The sequence below is a fragment of the Mercenaria mercenaria genome, chromosome 10 (assembly GCF_021730395.1).
Source record: "Mercenaria mercenaria strain notata chromosome 10, MADL_Memer_1, whole genome shotgun sequence".
Taxonomy (NCBI): domain Eukaryota; kingdom Metazoa; phylum Mollusca; class Bivalvia; order Venerida; family Veneridae; genus Mercenaria; species Mercenaria mercenaria.
Window position 1 is genome coordinate 27029380 of NC_069370.1, and position 21372 is coordinate 27050751.

The 21372-nt window shown below is 37.5% G+C and overlaps 1 protein-coding gene across 3 annotated transcripts in view; it reads left to right on the forward strand.

The window, feature by feature from the left end:
* The first annotated feature begins 276 nt into the window (after window positions 1-276).
* Window positions 277-21372, forward strand: part of LOC123559584 (SH3 domain-binding protein 5-like) — a 218352-nt gene continuing 197256 nt past the window's right edge. Inside the window, exon 1 of one of the 3 annotated variants that reach the window (XM_053552560.1) lies at window positions 277-392. In XM_053552560.1, coding sequence (XP_053408535.1) covers window positions 315-392 — 78 coding nt within the window. In that variant the 5' untranslated portion in view covers window positions 277-314. The remainder of the gene's footprint in view (window positions 393-21372) is intronic. The other 2 variants (XM_053552562.1, XM_053552561.1) reach the window with 2 other exon arrangements.

The following is a 21372-nucleotide window of genomic DNA, read 5'->3' on the forward strand; positions in this document are numbered from 1 at the left end:
CTAAATGCGTGCGGACATGCAAAAAAATGAGTATTTTTGCCGTGCGTTCCATTTGATAATAATTCCGCGCATGCGCAGAACGGCTGCGCCAACTCTGCAATGAGAAACATTCAAAGATAAAACGTACAAAACAATTGTTAATCTCTATTAAATTGCAAATTATAAAAATTAATATCTTGAAGTGAAAATTCAGTATAATAGTAAAAAGACCTAAATATTTTAATTTTATGAAATATGTGATTAAAATTAGTTATCAATTGTTATTTTAGCATCCTTTTTTTTTCATTTAGAGATTTAAAAACAAAAGAAGGAAGATGGCCGACTCAGAAGGTCGGCTGTCACCTTCTTGTCTTGGAGAAATTGAAGATGAAACGCTAGATCCAAGGATACAGGTATTTAATTTTGCGGTCATATAAGCTGTTTATACATTTTGCAGTCTTGCCACAGACTTACTTTTTCTCAGTTTTCTTTACCGTCGTTTATATTAGCAATGCAAAGACATTTTTATAAATCAGACTTTTCCACTTGAAATGACATTTTTTCATAAGAGTATATACCCAAGAACAACATGGAAGTAAAAAAAAATAATTTACCATAAAATTAAGAAAAAATATGTTCATGCAAATATGGGCGTTTTTAAGGCTCATTAAGCCATTTTTAAAGCTTTTAGCCTGAAAAATGACCTGATAACAAAAAATGACATTTTATTAAAAATCTGACACAAAAACAATAGCAACTGACTTTAGTAGTATCTATAGTATGAAAAGGCACCAAAAGTCTATAACCTCAAGCTTTTTTCTGTTATTCCTTGGTAATATTAGTATAGATTCTGGTCATAAACATAGGCCTATTCACAATAGTATGTCATAAACAGTCATGTAATTCCAAATGCATGAAAAACAAGAGCTGTCTCTGTTGATGACAATTGTTTCCAAAGCATGCCTAAGAATTATAAGTTGTCTGTGCAAAAAAGTACACATCATCTCGTGACCTTGACCCTGAACCCAGAGACACGGGTCGTAAGCATGACACACCTACTCAATTTGTAAACATTTGCGTCAAATCATTTTTAACCCCTTTGATAAATGGCAAAGTTAAGGATCAGACAAGGAACACCACTGCCTTCTAAATGTGACCTTGACCTTGGAGTTAGGGGTCTTGGTCTTGCACAAGATACATCATCGCAATATAAGAAACATTTGTACCAGATAGTTTTAAAAATCCTTCATTAATGGTAGATTACAGACTGGGCAAGAATTAGATCGTGTTAACCTTTAAACTGTAAGTGTGACCTTGACCTCTGAGCTAAGAGTCTGGGTCTTGCACATGACATGTCATAGTGAACATCTATGCCAAGTTGTTTCAAAATCCCTTAATGGTTTGCAGAGTTATGGATCAGACCCGAAACAGACACTGTTAACCTTTGACCTCCATGTGAGACATTGACCTTGAAACTAGGGGTCTGGGTCTTGGGCATGACACATTGTCTCATTATGGTGAATATTTATGCCAAGTAACTTCAAAATCCTTTTGCAGATTGCAGAGTTACAGCTAAGAGAAGAATTGATACGGACGCACACATGCACAGACACAACGCATAAAGACAATGCGTTTTAATACACCCACCTCCGGGGTCATAAAAAAGCATAATTTACTTCACCACTAGCTATGAATAGCTATGTTGATTTTTGTGTACAAAAATCTAATGAAACATTCACAGCTAAAACAAGTATAAAGTCCACTATGCAGTACAGAGGGGTTCCCGTTCATGTAGTTATCCATGAGAAAAAAAGAGAGAAAATATATAATCTTGTTCAATGTATTTACATGCAAACCTGTCTTTAAAGACCACCCTTGGAACTATCAAAAGAGCCATTTATTGCAAATAAATCAAATGCTGTTTCCATTATACAATATTTTAAAATACCGGATAGTAATAATATTCAAGGAGACTGCTAGAGTAGTCTTTCTGGAAAGGTGCTATTGTTCAGGTGGTATTTAGCACAGGTTTGTCTGCAACAATGGTTTTTGTCTGAAACTGATGAAAAATTCATGCATTGTAACATGAATTTAAAACTAAACTTAAACAAGTTGAACAGCAGGGAAAATGTAACGGATGACCCGAGAACTATGTATAATTGTATATTTTAATATGGCTTTATGATATTTCATCTTCTTATGCTATATTTTGATTCTAACATATCTTTATAGACTACAGCTTTCCTTTCACCATTCAGCAGTATAGATGAAGATTCAAACACTTGAACATTGATAGGACTTTAGTACTTAGTTATATTCAGAAAGTATGTTTCACAACCGGCTACATTACTGGACCATTCTAGATTCCTGATAAAGCATACCAAGAGAGTTTATGTGTGAATGACAAAAGCAAGGGCTAGCTCAAAGAGCTAAGTGAAACATGCAAAAATCTACAGTTTTGTGGCCTGGGTCCAAGTACTTTCAAAATTCAAGTTCAACCTTTTCAAGTAAATAAATAAATAAAAGTAATCAAAGCTTGTCACTAAGATATTAAGTGAGTCCTGCTGCACAGATCAGACACCCAGGTGACCCATTCCAGTCAAGTGGGTCACTGACACTAAGTGACACTGACTGGACTTGAAACAACATTATTTTCACTCAAAATGGTAAAATTAATGGTATAAAGCATCTATGTGCCATAAATTTATGAGTTTAGAATAATTTTCCATGATTTATGCATTGCTAAAACTGTCTTAGCTTTAAAAACGTCAGCAACGTTTTTCTGTTACCTACGGCGTTGTTTTTTAAATAGCTGGGTACGAAAGGTTTTGGTTACGAAACAAGTCGGCAATTTCTAGCGTCATTTTGTTGCACTCTCACTTATTTTGTAGAATTTCTATTCACTTTTTGTAATTTATGAATGTACGACTTCAACAACACACTAACAACTAATTGTGAATGGTGTAAAATACCTCAAAATCGATTCAAGGTTTTTGCAATTATCGTACCCGGTACGAACAAGTGCGCGTTTTACGTTCGGAAAATCAAGAGTTGCCGTTCATGGCTTTCTGCACATGCTTCACAAAATGACCAAATCATAATAGTTTACGGTGGTTTACTTTGGATAATAGAGGTATTTTAAGTAAAACAATGATCAAACTACCTCACAAAGGCAGAATTTCTCGCGAAAGGCACCGTTTTTACAAATTCCGGACCTTATGAAAATTTCAATCCATGTTTTGTTTATGTTTTCGCGCAATAATTTAAAAAGGCGTACCATTTCCCATTGCGGACTTCTTTTTTCTCCATATATGGCACAGTGGTTCCCAGCTATTTGCTTGTTTTAATACCGAAATCGACCGTAAGAAATGATACCAAATATGAGGTCAGCCAAAAATAGTACGGGAAAATAGTACACCAGCGCCACCTAGCGGAGGTTGCATTGCTATTTATATGACTGAAAAAATGTTGAAAAAGACGTTAAACCCAAACACAAACACAGTTTTCTGTCGTTATACCGGAACACACACACAGTTTTCTGTAAAATTTATTCGTGCAACTGCCTTCATAATTTTGTTCATTTTGTTTTGGAAAGAGTAGACACAATCAAATATTTTACTTAATTAATATGAATTAAGGCATGGCCTTTAATGGGGATTTATCCTACAAATTAACTATTCACTACTCGAAAGAAAGTTAGACTTCGCGAGAACCTATCAAGCTGTTGTTGTTGTTTTTCCTTTATGTCAATTTTCAGCTGACAATAGACTCTGCGTATATATTCTTCTCTTTGTGGAATAATTTCTCTGAGTAAACTTAACACTTTATTAGTCACTTTGTGAAGTTGGTCGCTTTAGATTTACTTAACCGAACGCCTAGCCTGCATTCTAGTCATCCGGTAACCGGACACCGGACGACTAGCATTTCCCCTGGCGATTTTCTAGTCGTCCGGTAACCGATTTCTTAGTGAATAAGTAGTGTTCTGGTCTAATTGTACCTGTTATTTATTTAAGATATCAATACCTGTCTGCAAACAGAAATTTGAAAGTGTATTTTTAATCTTCTCGAGAAATTTACTGCCTTTTCAGCCGATAAAACAGAAGTTTGCAAAAATCAATAATGACGAAACGAATAGAAGCGGATGATTGTGTCGTTGTCATCTCGCTCTATTATTAGATGAGCACTGAACTATGCATTGTGCATTATAATGTTTTCTATTTGTTACTCTTTTTTAATTAAGAAATTTTATTATAAGTGTATGTCTGAGACATTGATAAATAGATGTATCTTTGGTATATGAAAAATGTTTGCATACAACAGTATAACAGTATGAGAGGTTCTTCTTGGCGTATGTTGTAGTCCTTAGAAGGACTTTTGTTGTCCTTAAAAGGACAGTTTATTAGTCTTAAATGTAATAAAACAGATAGCGGAACACATCTGCAATGCTACTGGCAAAGTCGTGTTCATGACATGGTCCGGGAGGTTGGTTCCGTCTTTCTGGTCCATGCTGTCATTGCCTATTAGTGAATCACCGTGGTGCCATATTTCACATAGGTGTAACTTAAACAGAATTTTGTTAAGGTGCTTGCATTTAGAACTTGTTATAGCGCCGGTGATGTCTTTGGAACAGCGAACCGAATACAACCAGTCTCACTCCTCTCGATGTCAACTCGTTGTAGATGTTTAAAAGGGATTTCATCAGCTTCTTGTTGGTAAGTGATATCATGTCATCCTCCCCGACTTGAATAGAAAAGATGTCATATTTAGCTACGTGAGTTTGCTGAAGAAGTATTTGAAGTCGCTTCACACCTAGATCACCATTCCTGTATGCATGTCGTCTGGAATCTGTCAAGTATTCCATTTTCTACAGAGACGTTTTATGAAGCTGTGTCCGAAGTATGGACCTCTTTCGCCGTATTTATTCAGCTGACCAACAGTAGCTTTCTGTGAACGTCATAGTTATGAATAATTAAGTGTTGTTTTTTTTTTTGTTTTTTTTTTATTCATATTTATTTGTTCTGCGCTGCGTAGTTTTGACCGTTTCCGGTCAAACTAATCAATCGTAGGCCCAGCGAAATTTGAATTCGGAGACTTGAACTGAAATACATGTCGATGCCTGGATATATTCTGAAATATTTAAAATGTGATTTGTATAAAAGGGGGCCTTAATTCAAGGCCCAGATGTAATTTTATAACATGTCTAGGTATTGGTGAAGGTGTTTAAATTTGTTTTTGTAATGTTTTTACTACAATTGGATCTATACCATGAAATTTTCTGCATTGCCAAAGAATTTATAAAAAATTAATTATGTCGTGAATTTGTTTGTTGGAATCATCTAAGAGAAGACCCGTGGTTTCATACCTGACTTATACACAAAGCATCTAAGGTCAAGACTGCCACTTCTCATGAACTACGCCTAAGCTCTGCTTTTTATGCCCCCAAAGGGAGGCATATAGTTTTTGAACCGTCTGTCAGTCTGTCCGCAATTTTCATGTCCGGTCCATATCTTTTTCATCCATGGATGGATTTTCAAATAACTTGGCATGAATGTGTACCACAGTAAGATGACGTGTCACGCGCAAGACCCAGATCTGTAGCTCAAAGGTCAAGGTCACACTTCGACATTAAAGGTCATTTTTCATGAAAGTGCATTCGTGTCCGGTCCATATCTTTGTCATCCATGGATGGATTTTCAAATAACTTGGCCTGAATGTGTACCACAGTAAGACGACGTGTCACGCGCAAGACCCAGGTCCGTAGCTCAAAGGTCAAGGTCACACTTAGACGTTAAAGGTCATTTTTCACGATAGTGCATTCGTGTCCGGTCCATATCTTTGTCATCCATGGCTGGATTTTCAAATAACTTGGCCTGAATGTGTACCACAGTAAGACGACATGTCGCGCGCAAGACTCAGGTCAGTAGCTCAAAGGTCAAGGTCACACTTAGACGTTAAAGATCATATTTCATGATAGTGCATTGATGGGCGTGTCCGGTCCATATCTTTGTCATTCATGCATGGATTTAAAAATTATTGGGCATGAATGTGTACCACAGTAAGATGACGTGTCGCGCGCAAGACCCAGGTCCGTAGGTCAAAGGTCCTAAACTCTAAGATCGGCCATAACTATTCATTCAAAGTGCCATCGGGGGCATGTGTCATCCTATGGAGACAGCTCTTGTTATTCTAATAATGATAATAATAAAACTGTTAAAACTATTTAAAACTTATAAAAACAGGACTTATTTATATGTCAATTCGATAAATATGCTTAACCAGTCTGTGTATTTTAACAATACCGTTTTACAGTTTTACTCTATATTTTTAAATACTTGTCATTTTGTCATTTCTTAATGTTTTTTTTTCTGATCTGTTATTTTGCAATTTCTTGCCAAAAGTCTAAATTTAATGATTGTAGCGGTATAAATTACTTAACCTTTTAAACAAAATAGTTATTTACGATCGGGCTGTGTGAAATTTTACAGTAAGTTTTATTTAAAATCAACCGTTTTTATATAATTTTGCTTCATTTTATGTGAATATCTCACTAGACTAAAAATGCCCTAGAATTCTAGCTATATATGTTCTTTATCAATATTAAAAGTTTGAAGCAAAAGTTATTAATAATAAAAGCTCTACTCGCATAAATTTCCTGTGTACGTGACATCTAATTTTCGCGTTAGAGTTCTTAACTGAAATAGAATAGTTTTAAACTTTAAAGTGGATGTATTACAGTAAGTACGTTATGCAATAGTTTTCAGAGTATTTAAATCAAACATTTTGCTTGATATTTAAGTAAAACCTGATTGTTCGAGACAAACCGAGTAGTGTTCCTCTATGATGAAAGTAATGTTTATGATAAATAGATATGTTTGAAAGTAATGCTTACTAGTAATGATAGTGAAGTTTGAGGTTTTGAAAACAAAATCATATTCACCTTAACTTAAATATTTATGTTTAAAGTCTTTGCATTATGCATTTTAAGTTTAATTTGCATTTTAAGATACGGATTTGGAAATCTGTAATTCAATAAAAAAAAAACACTGATAATGTCATATTTTGTTTTTACTTTATTTTTGTACATTTGTGTACCATTCTACCTCACAGCGCAAAACTCACAAAATATGTTTTTACCAAAATTTTCAAGCTTCATTAGCAGTTTTCAGGATGTATTAACTAAAATATGAACAGTGCGGCAATGGAAAATAACATTTGCACTCATGTTCTTTTCACGACCACTGAACTGCAATACGAATTTTAGCTTGTGGCACAATGTCCATTCCTGATCCAGAAAACCCGTTACTAGCAAAAAATGTTATATACGACATTGAATTGGCACTTTTATTTTTACTCATTTGTTCTATTCTGATTGGTTCATATTGAGATTTTCTGTGTAGCAGATTCTTTAATGCTTATCATTAAGGATGATATGAATTAGCAACGAAGTTGCACTTTTCCTATCTTTATTCTTCCTTCAATCCTCTTTGTAAGTTTATGCTGTTCCCGTCAAGATCCATTAAATGGACCATTGATTTCATAACATACATTGAAAAATATAACGCACATTCCTTGAGAACATAGGAAAAATTTGTGCTACTAAATGCGATTTCAAACAACCCTGTATTGTTTCTTAGAACACATGATAATGATAAAGATTTCACATTGTTGCTTATTCATACAATGGTTGTATACATTTTAAACATGTTAAGGGATTTTTTTTCATTTCTCTATTGGTGATTTTCGTTGTACATTGCAATGCTACGAACGTATGTTTCACTAGTATTTTTTTTTATGCCCCCGAAGGGAGGCATATAGTTTTTGAACCGTCTGTCGGTCTGTCAGTCTGTCGGTCTGTCCGCAATTTTCGTGTCCGGTCCATATCTTTGTCATCGATGGATGGATTTTCAAATAACTTGGCATGAATGTGTACCACAGTAAGACGACGTGCAGTGCGCAAGACCCAGGTCCGTAGCTCAAAGGTCAAGGTCACACTTAGACGTTAAAGGATAGTGCATTGATGGGCGTGTCCGGTCCATATCTTTGTCATCGATGGATGGATTTTCAAATAACTTGGCATGAATGTGTACCACAGTAAGACGACGTGCAGTGCGCAAGACCCAGGTCCGTAGCTCAAAGGTCAAGGTCACACTTAGACGTTAAAGGATAGTGCATTGATGGGCGTGTCCGGTCCATATCTTTGTCATTGTTAGATGGATTTTCAAATAACTTGGCATGAATGTGTACCACAGTAAGATGACGTGCAGTGCGCAAGACCCAGGTCCGTAGCTCAACGGTCAAGGTCACACTTAGATGTTAAAGGATAGTGCATTGATGGGCGTGTCCGGTCCATATCTTTGTCATCGATGGATGGATTTTCAAATAACTTGGCATGAATGTGTACCACAGTAAGACGACGTGTCACACGCAAGACCCAGGTCCGTAGCTCAAAGGTCAAGGTCACACTTAGACGTTAAAGATCATTTTTCATGAAAGTGCATTGATGGGCATGTCCGGTCCATATCTTTGTCATTCATGCATGGATTTTAAAATAACTATGCATGAATGTGTGACACAGTAAGACGATGTGTCGCGCGCAAGACCCAACTCCGTAGGTCAAAGGTCCTAAACTCTAACATCGGCCATTACTATTCATTCAAAGTGCCATCGGGGGCATGTGTCATCCTACGGAGACAGCTCTTGTTTTACATATTTTAGTATGATATGGACCTCCTTTTCGCTGTACATTGTAGCAGATTCTTTAAATGACTTATTTGTAAAATCTATGAAATTATTTGATCACGGTATAATTAATTTTCTGATACACATTTAAACTCTTTCTGTATGTTCACATGTTTATTGTTATACAAATCATCAAACTGCCAAACCCTACACATCATTATTGATTCATTCACTGTTGCTATGCATCGAACTGTTCAGTGACAATAATGCTAACATCTTGTACAGTGCTCCAGCTAGGATTAGAAAAGGGCAGGGTGCTGGCACTGAAAAGGGCACTTCTGGGGTGGTGGTCGGTCCGGGACCGTGCTCCTTCGGGAAAAAAATATAACTGGTCCATGCATACAGTGCATTTTAACATACTTTAGGCATGGAATTTGGCATAATTTAGGCATGTTTTTGGCACACTTTAGGTATGGTCTTTTAAAAGGCTATGTCTGTCATCTCTAATGCACCTATTTATTAACTAAAAATTCTGCTGTTTGTATTTTACTTGGCATTGATTTTCAACTTGTAACATTTCTTTGTAATTGCATACTGAATAACAATATCAATTTGTTAGGCCTATTTTACTTGTTACAATTTCAGTACACATCTTCTTGATGTAGGCTACTTGATATTTATAAATTTATACGTGCAACATATATACAGAAAAAAGTTTAAACTTCCACTTAAATAAATGAAATCAGGCAAAGTTTTTAACTTACAACAGTCTAAAAGCAAGTTTAGCACTTGTACTAGACATATTCCGGGTATCCAAAATTTTATATCCGGATATGGTTACACTTTTTTCTAAAAGTTGTCGAATGTCCAGTTTAAACAATATTTTTGAAAAATTATTATGATGCAAAGACAGTTTAACAGCATTTTACAGTATCTGACATTAAAGTGTACCCTGTCATTACATCTTATTAAACTAATTTCAAAGAAATCTTCATGAAAAATCGGCAAATTCACAAAGCAGACGACAACCTACTTTCGATTTCAAAAACTTGTAAAACGATAAAATCAAAATATTTTCCAATTTAAATTTGATTGTGATCGATTTTTATTAATTAGATTTAAATGTCTGTTGTCTGGACTTAAGTTTCAGTTGTGTATAAAGGGGTATTTACGACTATATTACCGAAAACGAATGTACACTTTGACAGGTGGCGCGAAATGATAATGATTTCAGACTGGTTTGCAAACTGTTTTAACTCAAAGGTTCAGTGATTTTAATGCTAGTGGAGCAGTCTAAAATATCATGGTCTGCCTCGGGCACGATTACAGCAGGTAATTGTTTAATTGTTTGCTAATTATGTCAATGCCCCCCGGCGTGTATCACTCGATAAAAAGGGGGCAATAAAGCAGTTTATTATAATCACTGAGGCAAAAAAAGGGAAGTTTGGCTAAAAAAAGAAATGAATGGTTGTAAAACGGGCAAAGTGCCTGGCAGGGCAACAGGGCGGAACGAATTTCGGAACGGGCGATGCGCCCTGCTGTAAATAGCTAGCAGGAGCACTGTTGTATTTTTGGACCGATTTTATTCAATGCAATTTTCCATTAGTTATTTTTATTAAATCAATGTCCATGTTCCAAATCGATACCGATTCCACATAACAAAGTTTTTTCATTGTCAAAAGTTCAAAAATTACTAAAGAATAACATAAAGAAACAACATGATAATCATTTCATCAGTTTAAATAGGGACATGTAAGTAATCGGGATAACAATTATGAAAAACAAGATTTTTACTTATAATAAACTTCTCACAGTTTGGAATTAAATCGTTATGCCTATTCCAAAACAGTACTAAACACTCTCTAACAGCAAGATGAGAACGACACAATCATCCGTTTCTATTCGTTTCGTCATTATTGATTTTTGCAAACTTCCGTTTTATCGGCTGAAAAGGCAGTAAATTTCTCGAGAAGATTAAAAATACACTTTGGTATGTTTTCAAACAAATTTCTGTTTGCAGATAATGTATTGATATCTTAAATAAATAACAGGTAAAATTAGACCAGAACACTACTTATTCACTGAGAAATCGATTACCGGATGACTAGAAAATCTCCAGGGGAAATGCTAGTCGTCCGGTTACCGGACGACTAGACACTTCCTTTACTTAAATCTTCTAGTGTCTTTAATAAATTGCTGAAACAGCTTCTGAATTTCTGTCCCAAACTTCCTCCTCCCCGCTACATTGCCTGTCAGAACTTTCAGATTTATCATAATCATAATTTAATTTTGTTCATTGTTTTTTTTAATAGACGAACTTAATGTAGGGAGAGAGAGAGTGATATCTAATGAGGCTACGGATCCATGGTAATGTGGTTTAAAAGGATTCACCAAAAAGAGTCATACTCCCAATCTCTGGACGTCAATCTAAAACTTTCCTTCTGTAAATACTGTGTGAAAAGACAAACTACATTTCTGAAATTTTATTTAAAGTGCATGTAATTTACATAAGCCTCTAAGTGTTGAAATCTATTCTCATATGTTATGAGGAAAATATGCACACATTTAATAAAGAATTATTCGACAACAGAAAACTTAAGACATGAAACGCACGTGTATTGTTTTCCCGCCAAAATGTAATACAGAGTGCATCAGCAATAAATTCATTTTTAGTGCTCAGAATTCAGGGTCTTTGTTTACCGTCTGTATATCAAGTCATGAAACGTGAGATTCTTAACTATTTTCATATTAACATCCAATAAATAGATGAATTTTGCGCGGCGACAATGGATAAAAATGACGGCATCCATAACGTTATCGGTGACAGCGCCTACGAGTTTAATTGGGAGAGGTGTATCGAATGAAAAAGACAGGTTATCCTTCTCATGACCAGAAATGGACAGGAAATATTAGTTCCCGCTGTAAATTCTCTTTTGATTTATATTGTAACACTCCTGTGTGTGTGTCTCTCTGTCCTCTCTCTCTATGTGTATGGTATAAATGGTAGCAGTAGCGTGTACAGGGACAGGGATGAGGTGTCTCTAAGACAGAAATATCAACCTGGGAAAATCCGATGCAAAAAGTTAACATTGGCCCCTGTGACCTTGACCTTTGACCTGGTGACCCCAAAGTCAGTAGGAGTCGTGTACTGAATAAGTACTATCAGCATGTGAAGTTTGAAGGTCCTGGGTGCAGTAGTTCACGAGTAAAGTGCCTTCATGCAAAAAGTTAGCATTGACCCCTGTGACCTTGACCTCTGACTTGGTGACCCCAAAGTCAGTAGGGGCCGTGTACTCAATAAATACTATCAGCATGTGAAGTTTGAAGGTCCTGGGTGCAGTGGTTCGCGAGTAAAGTGCCTTCATGCAAAAAGTTAACATTAGCCCCTGTGACCTTGACCTTTGACCTGGTGACCCCAAAGTCAGTAGGGGTGGTGTATTCAATAAGTACTATCAGCATTTGAAGTTTGAAGGTCCTGGGTGCAGTGGTTCGCGAGTAAAGTGCCTTCATGCAAAAAGTTAACTTTGGCCCGTGACCTTGACCTTTGACCTGGTGATCCCAAAGTCAGTAGGGGTAGTGTACTCATTAAGTACTATCAGCATGTGAAGTTTGAAGGTCCTGGGTGAAGTGGTTCCTGAGTAAAGTGCCTTCATGCAAAAAGTTAATGTTGGCCCCTGTGACCTTGACCTTTGTCCTGGTGACCCAAAATTCAGTAGGGGTGGTGTACTCAATAAGTACTATCAGCACGTGAAGTTTGAAGGTCCTGGGTGCAGTGGTTCGCGAGTAAAGTGCCTTCATGCAAAAAGATAACGTTAACCCCTGTGACCTTGACCTTTGACCTGGTGATCCCAAAGTCAGTAGGGATGGTGTACTCAATAAGTACTATCAGCATGTGAAGTTTGAAGGTCCTGGGTCAGTGGTTCGCATGTAAAGTGCCTTCATGCAAAAAGTTAACATTGGCCCCTGTGACCTTGACCTTTGACCTGGTGACCCCAAAGTCAGTAGGGATAGTGTACTCAATAAGTTCTATCAGCAGATGAAGGTTGAAGGTCCTGGGTGCAGTGGTTCGCGAGTAAAGTGCCTTCATGCAAAAAGTTAACATTGGTCCCTGTGACCTTGACCTTTGACCTGGTGACCCCAAAGTCAGTAGGGGTGGTGTACTCAATAAGTACTATCAGCATGTGAAGTTTGAAGGTCCTGGGTGCAGTGGTTCGCGAGTAAAATGCCTTCATGCAAAAAGTTAAAAGTTAACGTTGTGACTAACGAACTAACTAACGAACGGAAGGACAGTTAAAAACTAATATGCCTCCGTTTGGGGGCATAAAAGACAAAACAAAAAAAACCCCCTACCTACCTACTCACACTAAAAAGGTCAAGGTGCTGCGGGGGCATTTGTCACCATTAGTGACAGCTCTTGTTTTTAGCTCACCTGTCACATAGTGACAAGGTGAGCTTTTGTGATCACCCTTCGTTCGTTGTCTGTGCATGCGTGCGTGCGTCAACAATTTCTTGTCTGCACGATAGTGGTTTCATTTATGATTTTATTTTAACCAAACTTGCACACAACTTGTATCACCATAAGATCTCGGTTCCTTTCTTGAACTGGCCAGATCCCGTTATGGGTTCCAGAGTTATGGCCCCTGAAAGGGCCAAAATTAGCTATTTTGACCTTGTCTGCACAAAAGCAGCTTTATTTATGATTTGATTTTTACCAAACTGGCACACACCTTGTATCACCATAAGATCTTGGTTCCTTTCTTGAACGGGCCAGATTCCATTATGGGTTCCAGAGTTATGGCCCCTGAAAGGGCCAAAATTAGCTATTTTGACCTTGTCTGCACAATAGCAGCTTCATTTATGATTTTATTTTAACCAAACTTGCACACAACTTGTATCACCATAAGATCTTGGTTCCTTTCTTGAACTGGCCAAATTCCATCATGGGTTCCAGAGTTATGGCCCCTTAAAGGTCCAGAATTGGCTATTTTGGCTTTTGCAGCCATATAGAGACTTCATTTATGGTTTTATTTGATACAAACTTCCAAAATATCTTCAACAGCAATAAATCTTGGATTCCATGACAAATCAGATATAATCGTAGGTTCCAGAGTTATTTTATATCTGATTACCTCCCCTGATTGTAATCAAAATGGATTTATATCATTAAGTACTTATAGGACTTATTTGAAATTCCATAATTGTCATTAGTTGGACTGAGACAATCAGGGTAGATAACTATGGACTGATTTTATGTCAAATTACCACCCTTTATTTCAAATTAAAATGGGTATATCTCCGTAACTAATGAAGATACTGATCTGAAATTTCATTTATGTCAACAGATTTATTTGGTAGATCCATCTTTTGCTCACTTACAATAATTTTTTTATGCCCCCGAAGGGAGGCATATAGTTTTTGAACGGTCTGTCAGTCTGTCGGTCTGTCAGTCTGTCCGCAATTTTTGTGTCCGGTCCATATCTTTGTCATCGATGGATGGATTTTCAAATAACTTGGCATGAATGTGTACCACAGTAAGACGACGTGTTGCGCGCAAGACCCAGGTCCGTAGCTGAAAGGTCAAGGTCACACTTAGACATTAAAGGATAGAGCATTGATGGGCGTGTCCGGTCCATATCTTTGTCATCGATGGATGGATTTTCAAATAACTTGGCATGAATGTGTACCACAGTAAGACGACATGTCGCGCGCAAGACCCAGGTCCTTAGCTCAAAGGTCAAGGTCACACTTAGACTTTAAAGGATAGTGCATTGATGGGCGTGTCCGGTCCATATCTTTGTCATCGATGGATGGATTTTCAAATAACTTGGCATGAATGTGTACCACAGTAAGACGACGTGTCGCGTGCAAGACCCAGGTCTGTAGCTCAAAGGTCAAGGTCACATTTAGACGTTAAAGGATAGTGCATTGATGGGCGTGTCCGGTCCATATCTTTGTCATCCATGGATGGATTTTCAAATAACTTGGCATGAATGTGTACCACAGTAAGACGACGTGTCATGCGCAAGACCCAGGTCCGTAGCTCAAAGGTCAAGGTCACACTTAGACGTTAAAGGTCATTTTTCATGATAGTGCATTGATGGGCGTGTCCGGTCCATATCTTTTGTCATTCATGCATGGATTTTAAAATAACTACGCATGAATGTGTGACACAGTAAGATGACGTGTCGCGCGCAAGACCCAGCTCCGTAGGTCAAAGGTCCTAAACTCTAACATGGGCCATAACTATTCATTCAAAGTGCCATCGGGGGCATGTGTCATCCTTTGGAGACAGCTCTTGTTTTAATTACTTCCCTTTTACGTTACTATAAATAGCTTATTTTTAGTAACTTTTTAGCTCACCTGTCACAAAGTGACAAGGTGAGCTTTTGTGATCGCGCGGTGTCCGTCGTCCGTCCGTGCGTGCGTCCGTGCGTCCGTCCGTAAACTTTTGCTTGTGACCACCCTAGAGGTCACATTTTTCAGGGGATCTTTATGAAAGTTGGTCAGAATGTTCATCTTGATGATATCTAGGTCAAGTTCGAAACTGGGTCACGTGCCTTCAAAAACTAGGTCAGTAGGTCTAAAAATAGAAAAACCTTGTGACCTCTCTAGAGGCCATATATTTCACAAGATCTTCATGAAAATTGGTCAGAATGTTCACCTTGATGGTTTCTAGGTCAAGTTTGAAACTGGGTCACGTTCCGTCGAAAACTAGGTCAGTAGGTCTAAAAATAGAAAAACCTTGTGACCTCTCTAGAGGCAATATATTTCACAAGATCTTCATGAAAATTGGTCAGAACGTTCACCTTGATGATATCTAAATCAAGTTCGAAACTGGGTCACGTGCCATCAAAAACTAGGTCAGTAGGTCAAATAATAGAAAAACCTTGTGACCTCTCTAAAGGCCATATTTTTCATGGGATCTGTATGAAATTTGGTCTGAATGTTCATCTTGTTTATATCTAGGTCAAGTTCGAAACTGGGTCACGTGCCTTCAAAAATTAGGTCAGTAGGTCTAAAACTAGAAAAACCTTGTGACCTCTCTAGAGGCCATTTATTTCATGAGATCTTCATGAAAATTGGTCAGAATGTTCACCTTGATGATATCTAGGTCAAGTTCGAAAGTGGGTCACGTGCTGTCAAAAACTAGGTCAGTAGGTCAAATAATAGAAAAACCTTGCGACCTCTCTAGAGGCCATATTTTTCATGGGATCTGTATGAAAGTTTGTCTGAATGTTCATCTTGATGATATCTAGGTCAAGTTTGAAAGTGGGTCACGTGCCTTCAAAAACTAGGTCAGTAGGTCAAATAATAGAAAAACCTTGTGACCTCTCTAAAGGCCATATTTTTCAGGGGATCTGTATGAAAATTGGTCTGAATGTTCATCTTGATGATATCTAGGTCAAATTTGAAACAGGGTCATGTGCGGTCAAAAACTAGGTCAGTAGGTCTAAAATTATTAAAATCTTTTGACCTCTCTAGAGGCCATATTTTTCAATAGATCTTCATGAAAATTGATCTGAATGTTCACCTTGATGATATCTAGTTCAGTTTCTTGGTCACGTGCGGTCAAAACTAGGCCAGTAGGTATAAAAATAGAAAAACCCTGTGACCTCTCTAGAGGCCATATTTTTCATGAGATCTTCATGAAAATTAGTGAGAATGTTCACCTTGATGATATCTAGGTAAAGTTCAAAACAGGGTCACGTACCTTTGAAAACTAGGTCAATAGGTCAAATAATAGAAAAACCTTGTGACCTCTCTAGAGACCATATTTTTCAATGGATCTTCATGAAAATTGGTCAGAATTTTTATCTTGATAATATCTAGGTCAGGTTCAAAACTGGGTCACATGAGCTCAAAAACTAGGTCACTATGTCAAATGATAGAAAAAACGACGTCATACTCAAAACTGGGTCATGTGGGAAGAGGTGAGCGATTCAGGACCATCATGGTTCTCTTGTTTATTATTGGCTGTAGGGAAAAACCGAGACCACTTTTCTGTGGTACAACATAGATGGTACCTCCAACTTTTAGGTGCATTTTGACATATCTGTACCTTGTAAAATTTCTTTTTTCTTTTTGGTTAGATTTCTTCCCTTTGTTGTTCCTGTCCTTTAGACTTAGATATTTTTCTGAGGACCTTCTTGTCCTCAAGTGCAATGGTAACAGGTGAGCGATATAGGGCCATCATCGCCCTCTTGTTTTGTATGTTGTACAACACCTGCATGTTCTTTTTAACACTCTGGTATCAGGGTGCATGTACCACGTGACTTTTTCGCTAATCTGGAGTGCCAAAAAAAATGGCGGATACCTCGGTTAAAGTGACATTTTCTTAAATATCTTTTCATCAACCTGTTCAAATAAAAGGAAACATAGATGAGTGCCGTCTCATATGAAAATCCAACAGTCGGCTACAAGGTTTTTGTTTCTAAGTCCGTTCGTTTTTAGCTCACTTGTCACAAAGTGACAAGGTGACCTTTTGTGATCGCGCGGCGTCCGTCGTGCGTCCGTAAACTTTTGCTTGTGACCACTCTAGAGGTCACATTTTTCATGGGATCTTTATGAATGTTGGTCAGAATGTTCACCTTGATGATATCTAGGTCAAGTTCGAAACAGGGTCATATGTGGTCAAAAACTAGGTCAGTAGGTCTAAAAATAGAAAAGCCTTGTGACCTCTCTAGAGGCCATACTTGTGAATGGATCTCCATAAAAATTGGTCAGATTGTTCATCTTGATGATATCTAGGTCAAGTTCGAAAGTGGGTCGCGTGCCTTCAAAAAGTAGGTCAGTAGGTCAAATAATGAAAAAACGTTGCAACCTCTCTAGAGGACATATTTTTCATGGGATCTGTTTGAAAGTTGGTCTGAATGTTTATCTTGATGATATATAGGTCAAGTTTGAAACTGGGTCAACTGCGATCAAAAACTAGGTCAGTAGGTCTTGAAATAGAAAAACCTTGTGACCTCTCTAGAGGCCATACCCTTGAATGGATCTTCATGAAAATTGGTCAGAATGTTCACCTTGATGATATCTAGGTCAGTTTCGAAACTGGGTCACGTGTGGTCAAAAACTAGGCCAGTAGGTATAAAAATAGAAAAACCTTGTGACCTCTCTAGAGGCCATATTTTTCAATGGATGTTCATGAAAATTGATCTGAATATTCAACTTGATGATATCTAGGTCAAGTTCGAAACTGGGTCACGTGCGGTCAAAAACTAGGCCAGTAGATATAAAAATAGAAAAACCTTGTGACCTCTCTAGAGGCCATATTTTTCATGAGATCTTCATGAAAATTAGTGAGAATGTTCACCTTCATGATATCTAGGTAAAGTTCAAAACAGGGTCGCGTACGTTCGAAAACTAGGTCAATAGGTCAAATAATAGAAAAACCGTGTGACCTCTCTAGAGACCATATTTTTCAATGGATCTTCTTCAATGAAAATTGGTCAGAATTTTAATTTTGATAATATCTAGGTCAAGTTCAAAACTGGGTCACATGAGCTCAAAAACTAGGTCACTCTGCAAATAATAGAAAAAAACGACGTCATACTCAAAACTGGGTCATGTGGGAAGAGGTGAGCGATTCAGGACCATCATGGTCCTCTTGTTTTAAATTTTAGTGTTTTTTTTTTTTTTTTTTTTTTTTTTTTTTTTTTTTTTTGTTAGCTCACCTGTCACATAGTGACAAGGTGAGCTTTTGTGATCACGCAGCGTCCGTGCGTACGACCATCTGTAAACTTTTGCTTGTGACCACTCTAGAGGTCACATTTTTTGTGGGATCTTTATGAAAGTTGGTCAGAATGTTCATCTTGATGATATCTAGGTCAAGTTCGAAACTGGGTCACGTGCCTTCAAAAACTAGGTCAGTAGGTCTGAAAATAGAAAAACCTTGTGACCTCTATAGAGGCCATATATTTCACAAGATCTTCATGAAAGTTGGTCAGAATGTTCACCTTGATGATATCTAGGTCAGGTTCGAAACTGGGTCACGTGCCTTCAAAAAGTAGGTCAGTAGGTCTAAAAATGGAAAAAACCTTGTGACCTCTCTAGAGGCCATATATTCCACAAGATCTTCATGAAAATAGGTCAGAACGTTCACCTTGATGATATCTAGGTCAAGTTCGAAACTGGGTCACGTGCCGTCAAAAACTAGGTCAGTAGGTCTAAAAATAGAAAAACCTTTTGACCTCTCTAGAGGTCATATATTTCATGAGATCTTCATGAAAATTGGTCAGAATGTTCACCTTGATCATATCTAAGTCAGATTCGAAAGTGGGTCACGTGCCGCCAAAAACTAGGTCAGTAGGTCAAATAATAGAAAAACCTTGTGACCTCTCTAGAGGCCATATTTTTCATGGGATCTGTATGAAAGTTGGTTTGAATGTTCATCTTGATTATATCTAGGTCAAGTTTGAAAATGGGTCATGTGCCATCAAAAACTAGGTCAGTAGGTCAAATAATAGAAAAACCTTGTGACCTCTCTAATGGCCATATTTTTCATGGGATCTGTATGAAGATTGGTCTGAATGTTCATCTTGATGATATCTAGGTCAAGTTCGAAACAGGGTCATGTGCGGTCAAAAACTAGGTCAGTAGGTCTAAAAATAGAAAAACTTTGTGACCTCTCTAGAGGCCATACTTTTGAATGGATCTCCATAATAATTGGTCAGAATGTTCATCTTTATGGTATCTAGGTCAAGTTTGAAACTGGGTCACGTGCCTTCAAAGAGTAGGTCAGTAGGTCAGATAATGAAAAAACGTTGTGACCTCTCTAGAGGCCATATTTTTCATGGTATCTGTATGAAAGTTGGTCTTAATGTTTATCTTGATGATATATAGGTCAAGTTCGAAACTAGGTCAACTGCGATCAAAAACTAGGTCAGTAGATCTTGAAATAGAAAAATGTTGTGACCTCTCTAGAGGCCATACCCTTGAATGGATCTTCATGAAAATTGGTAAGGCTGTTCACCTTGATGATATCTAGGTCAAGTTTGAAACTGGGTCACGTGCCTTAAAGAATTAGGTCAGTAGGTCATATAATAAAAAAACCGTGTGACCTCTCTAGAGGCCATACTTTTCATGGGATCTGTTTGAAAGTTTGTCTGAATGTTCATCTTGATGATATCTAAGTCCAGTTTGAAACTGGGTCAACTGTGGTCAAAAACTAGGTCGGTAGGTCTTAAAATTATTAAAATCTTTTGACCTCCCTAGAGGCCATATTTTTCAATGGATCTTCATGAAAATTGATCTGAATGTTCACCTTGATGATGTCTAGGTCAGTTTAGAAACTGGGTCACGTGCGGTCAAAAACTAGGCCAGTAGGTATGAAAATAGAAAAACCTTGTGACCTCTCTAGAGGCCATATTTTTCATGAGATGTTCATGAAAATTAGTGAGAATGTTTACCTTGATGATATCTAGGTCAAGTTGAAAACAGGGTCACGTACCTTTGAAAACTAGGTCAATAGGTCAAATAATAGAAAAACCTTGTGACCTCTCTAGAGACCATATTTTTCAATGGATCTTCATGAAAATTGGGCAGAATTTTTATCTTGAAAATATCTAGGTCATATTCAAAATTTGGTGACATGAGCACAAAAACTAGGTCAGTATGTCAAATAATAGAAAAAAACGACATCATACTCAAAACTGGGTCATGTGGGAAGAGGTGAGCGATTCAGGACCATCATGGTCCTCTTGTTTTTTTAGCTCACCTGTCACATAGTGACAAGGTGAGCTTTTGTGATCACGCAGCGTCCGTCGTCCGTGCGTTCGTTCGTCCGTCCGTAAACTTTTGCTTGTGACCACTCTAGAGGTCACATTTTTTGTGGGATCTTTATGAAGGTTGGTCAGAATGTTCATCTTGATGATATCTAGGTCAAGTTCGAAACTGGGTCACGTGCCTTCAAAAACTAGGTCAGTAGGTCTAAAAATAAAAAAACCTTGTGACCTCTCTAGAGGCCATATATTTCACAAGATCTTCATGAAAATTAGTCAGAATGTTCACCTTGATGATATCTAGGTCAAGTTCGAAACTGGGTCACGTGCCTTCAAAAACTAGGTCAGTAGGTCTAAAAATAGAAAAACCTTGTGACCTCTCTAGAGGCCATATATTTCACAAGATCTTCATGAAAATTGGTCAGAACGTTCACCTTGGTGATATCTAGGTCAAGTTTGAAACTGGGTCATGTGCTATCAAAAACTAGGTCAGTAGGTCAAATAAAAGAAAAACCTTGTGACCTCTCTAGAGGCCATATTTTTCATGGGATCTGTATGAAAGCCTGTCTGAATGTTCATCTTGATGATATCTAGGTCAAGTTCGAAACTGGGTCACGTGCGGTCAAAAACTAGGTCAGTAGGTCTAAAAATAGAAAAATTTTGTGACCTCTTTAGAGACCATAGATTTCATGAGATCTTCATGAAAATTGGTCAGAATGTTCACCTTGATGATATCTAGGTCAAGTTCACAATTAGGTCACGTGCCATCAAAATCTAGGTCAGTAGGTCAAATAATAGAAAAACCTTGTGACCTCTCTAGAGGCCATATTTTTCCTGGGATCTGTATGAAAGTTGGTCTGAATGTTCATCTTGATGATATCTAGGTCAAGTTCGAAAGTGGGTCACGTGCCGTCAAAAACTAGGTCAATAGGTCAAATAATAGAAAAACCTTGTGACCTCTCTAAAGGCCATATTTTTCATGGGATCTGTATGA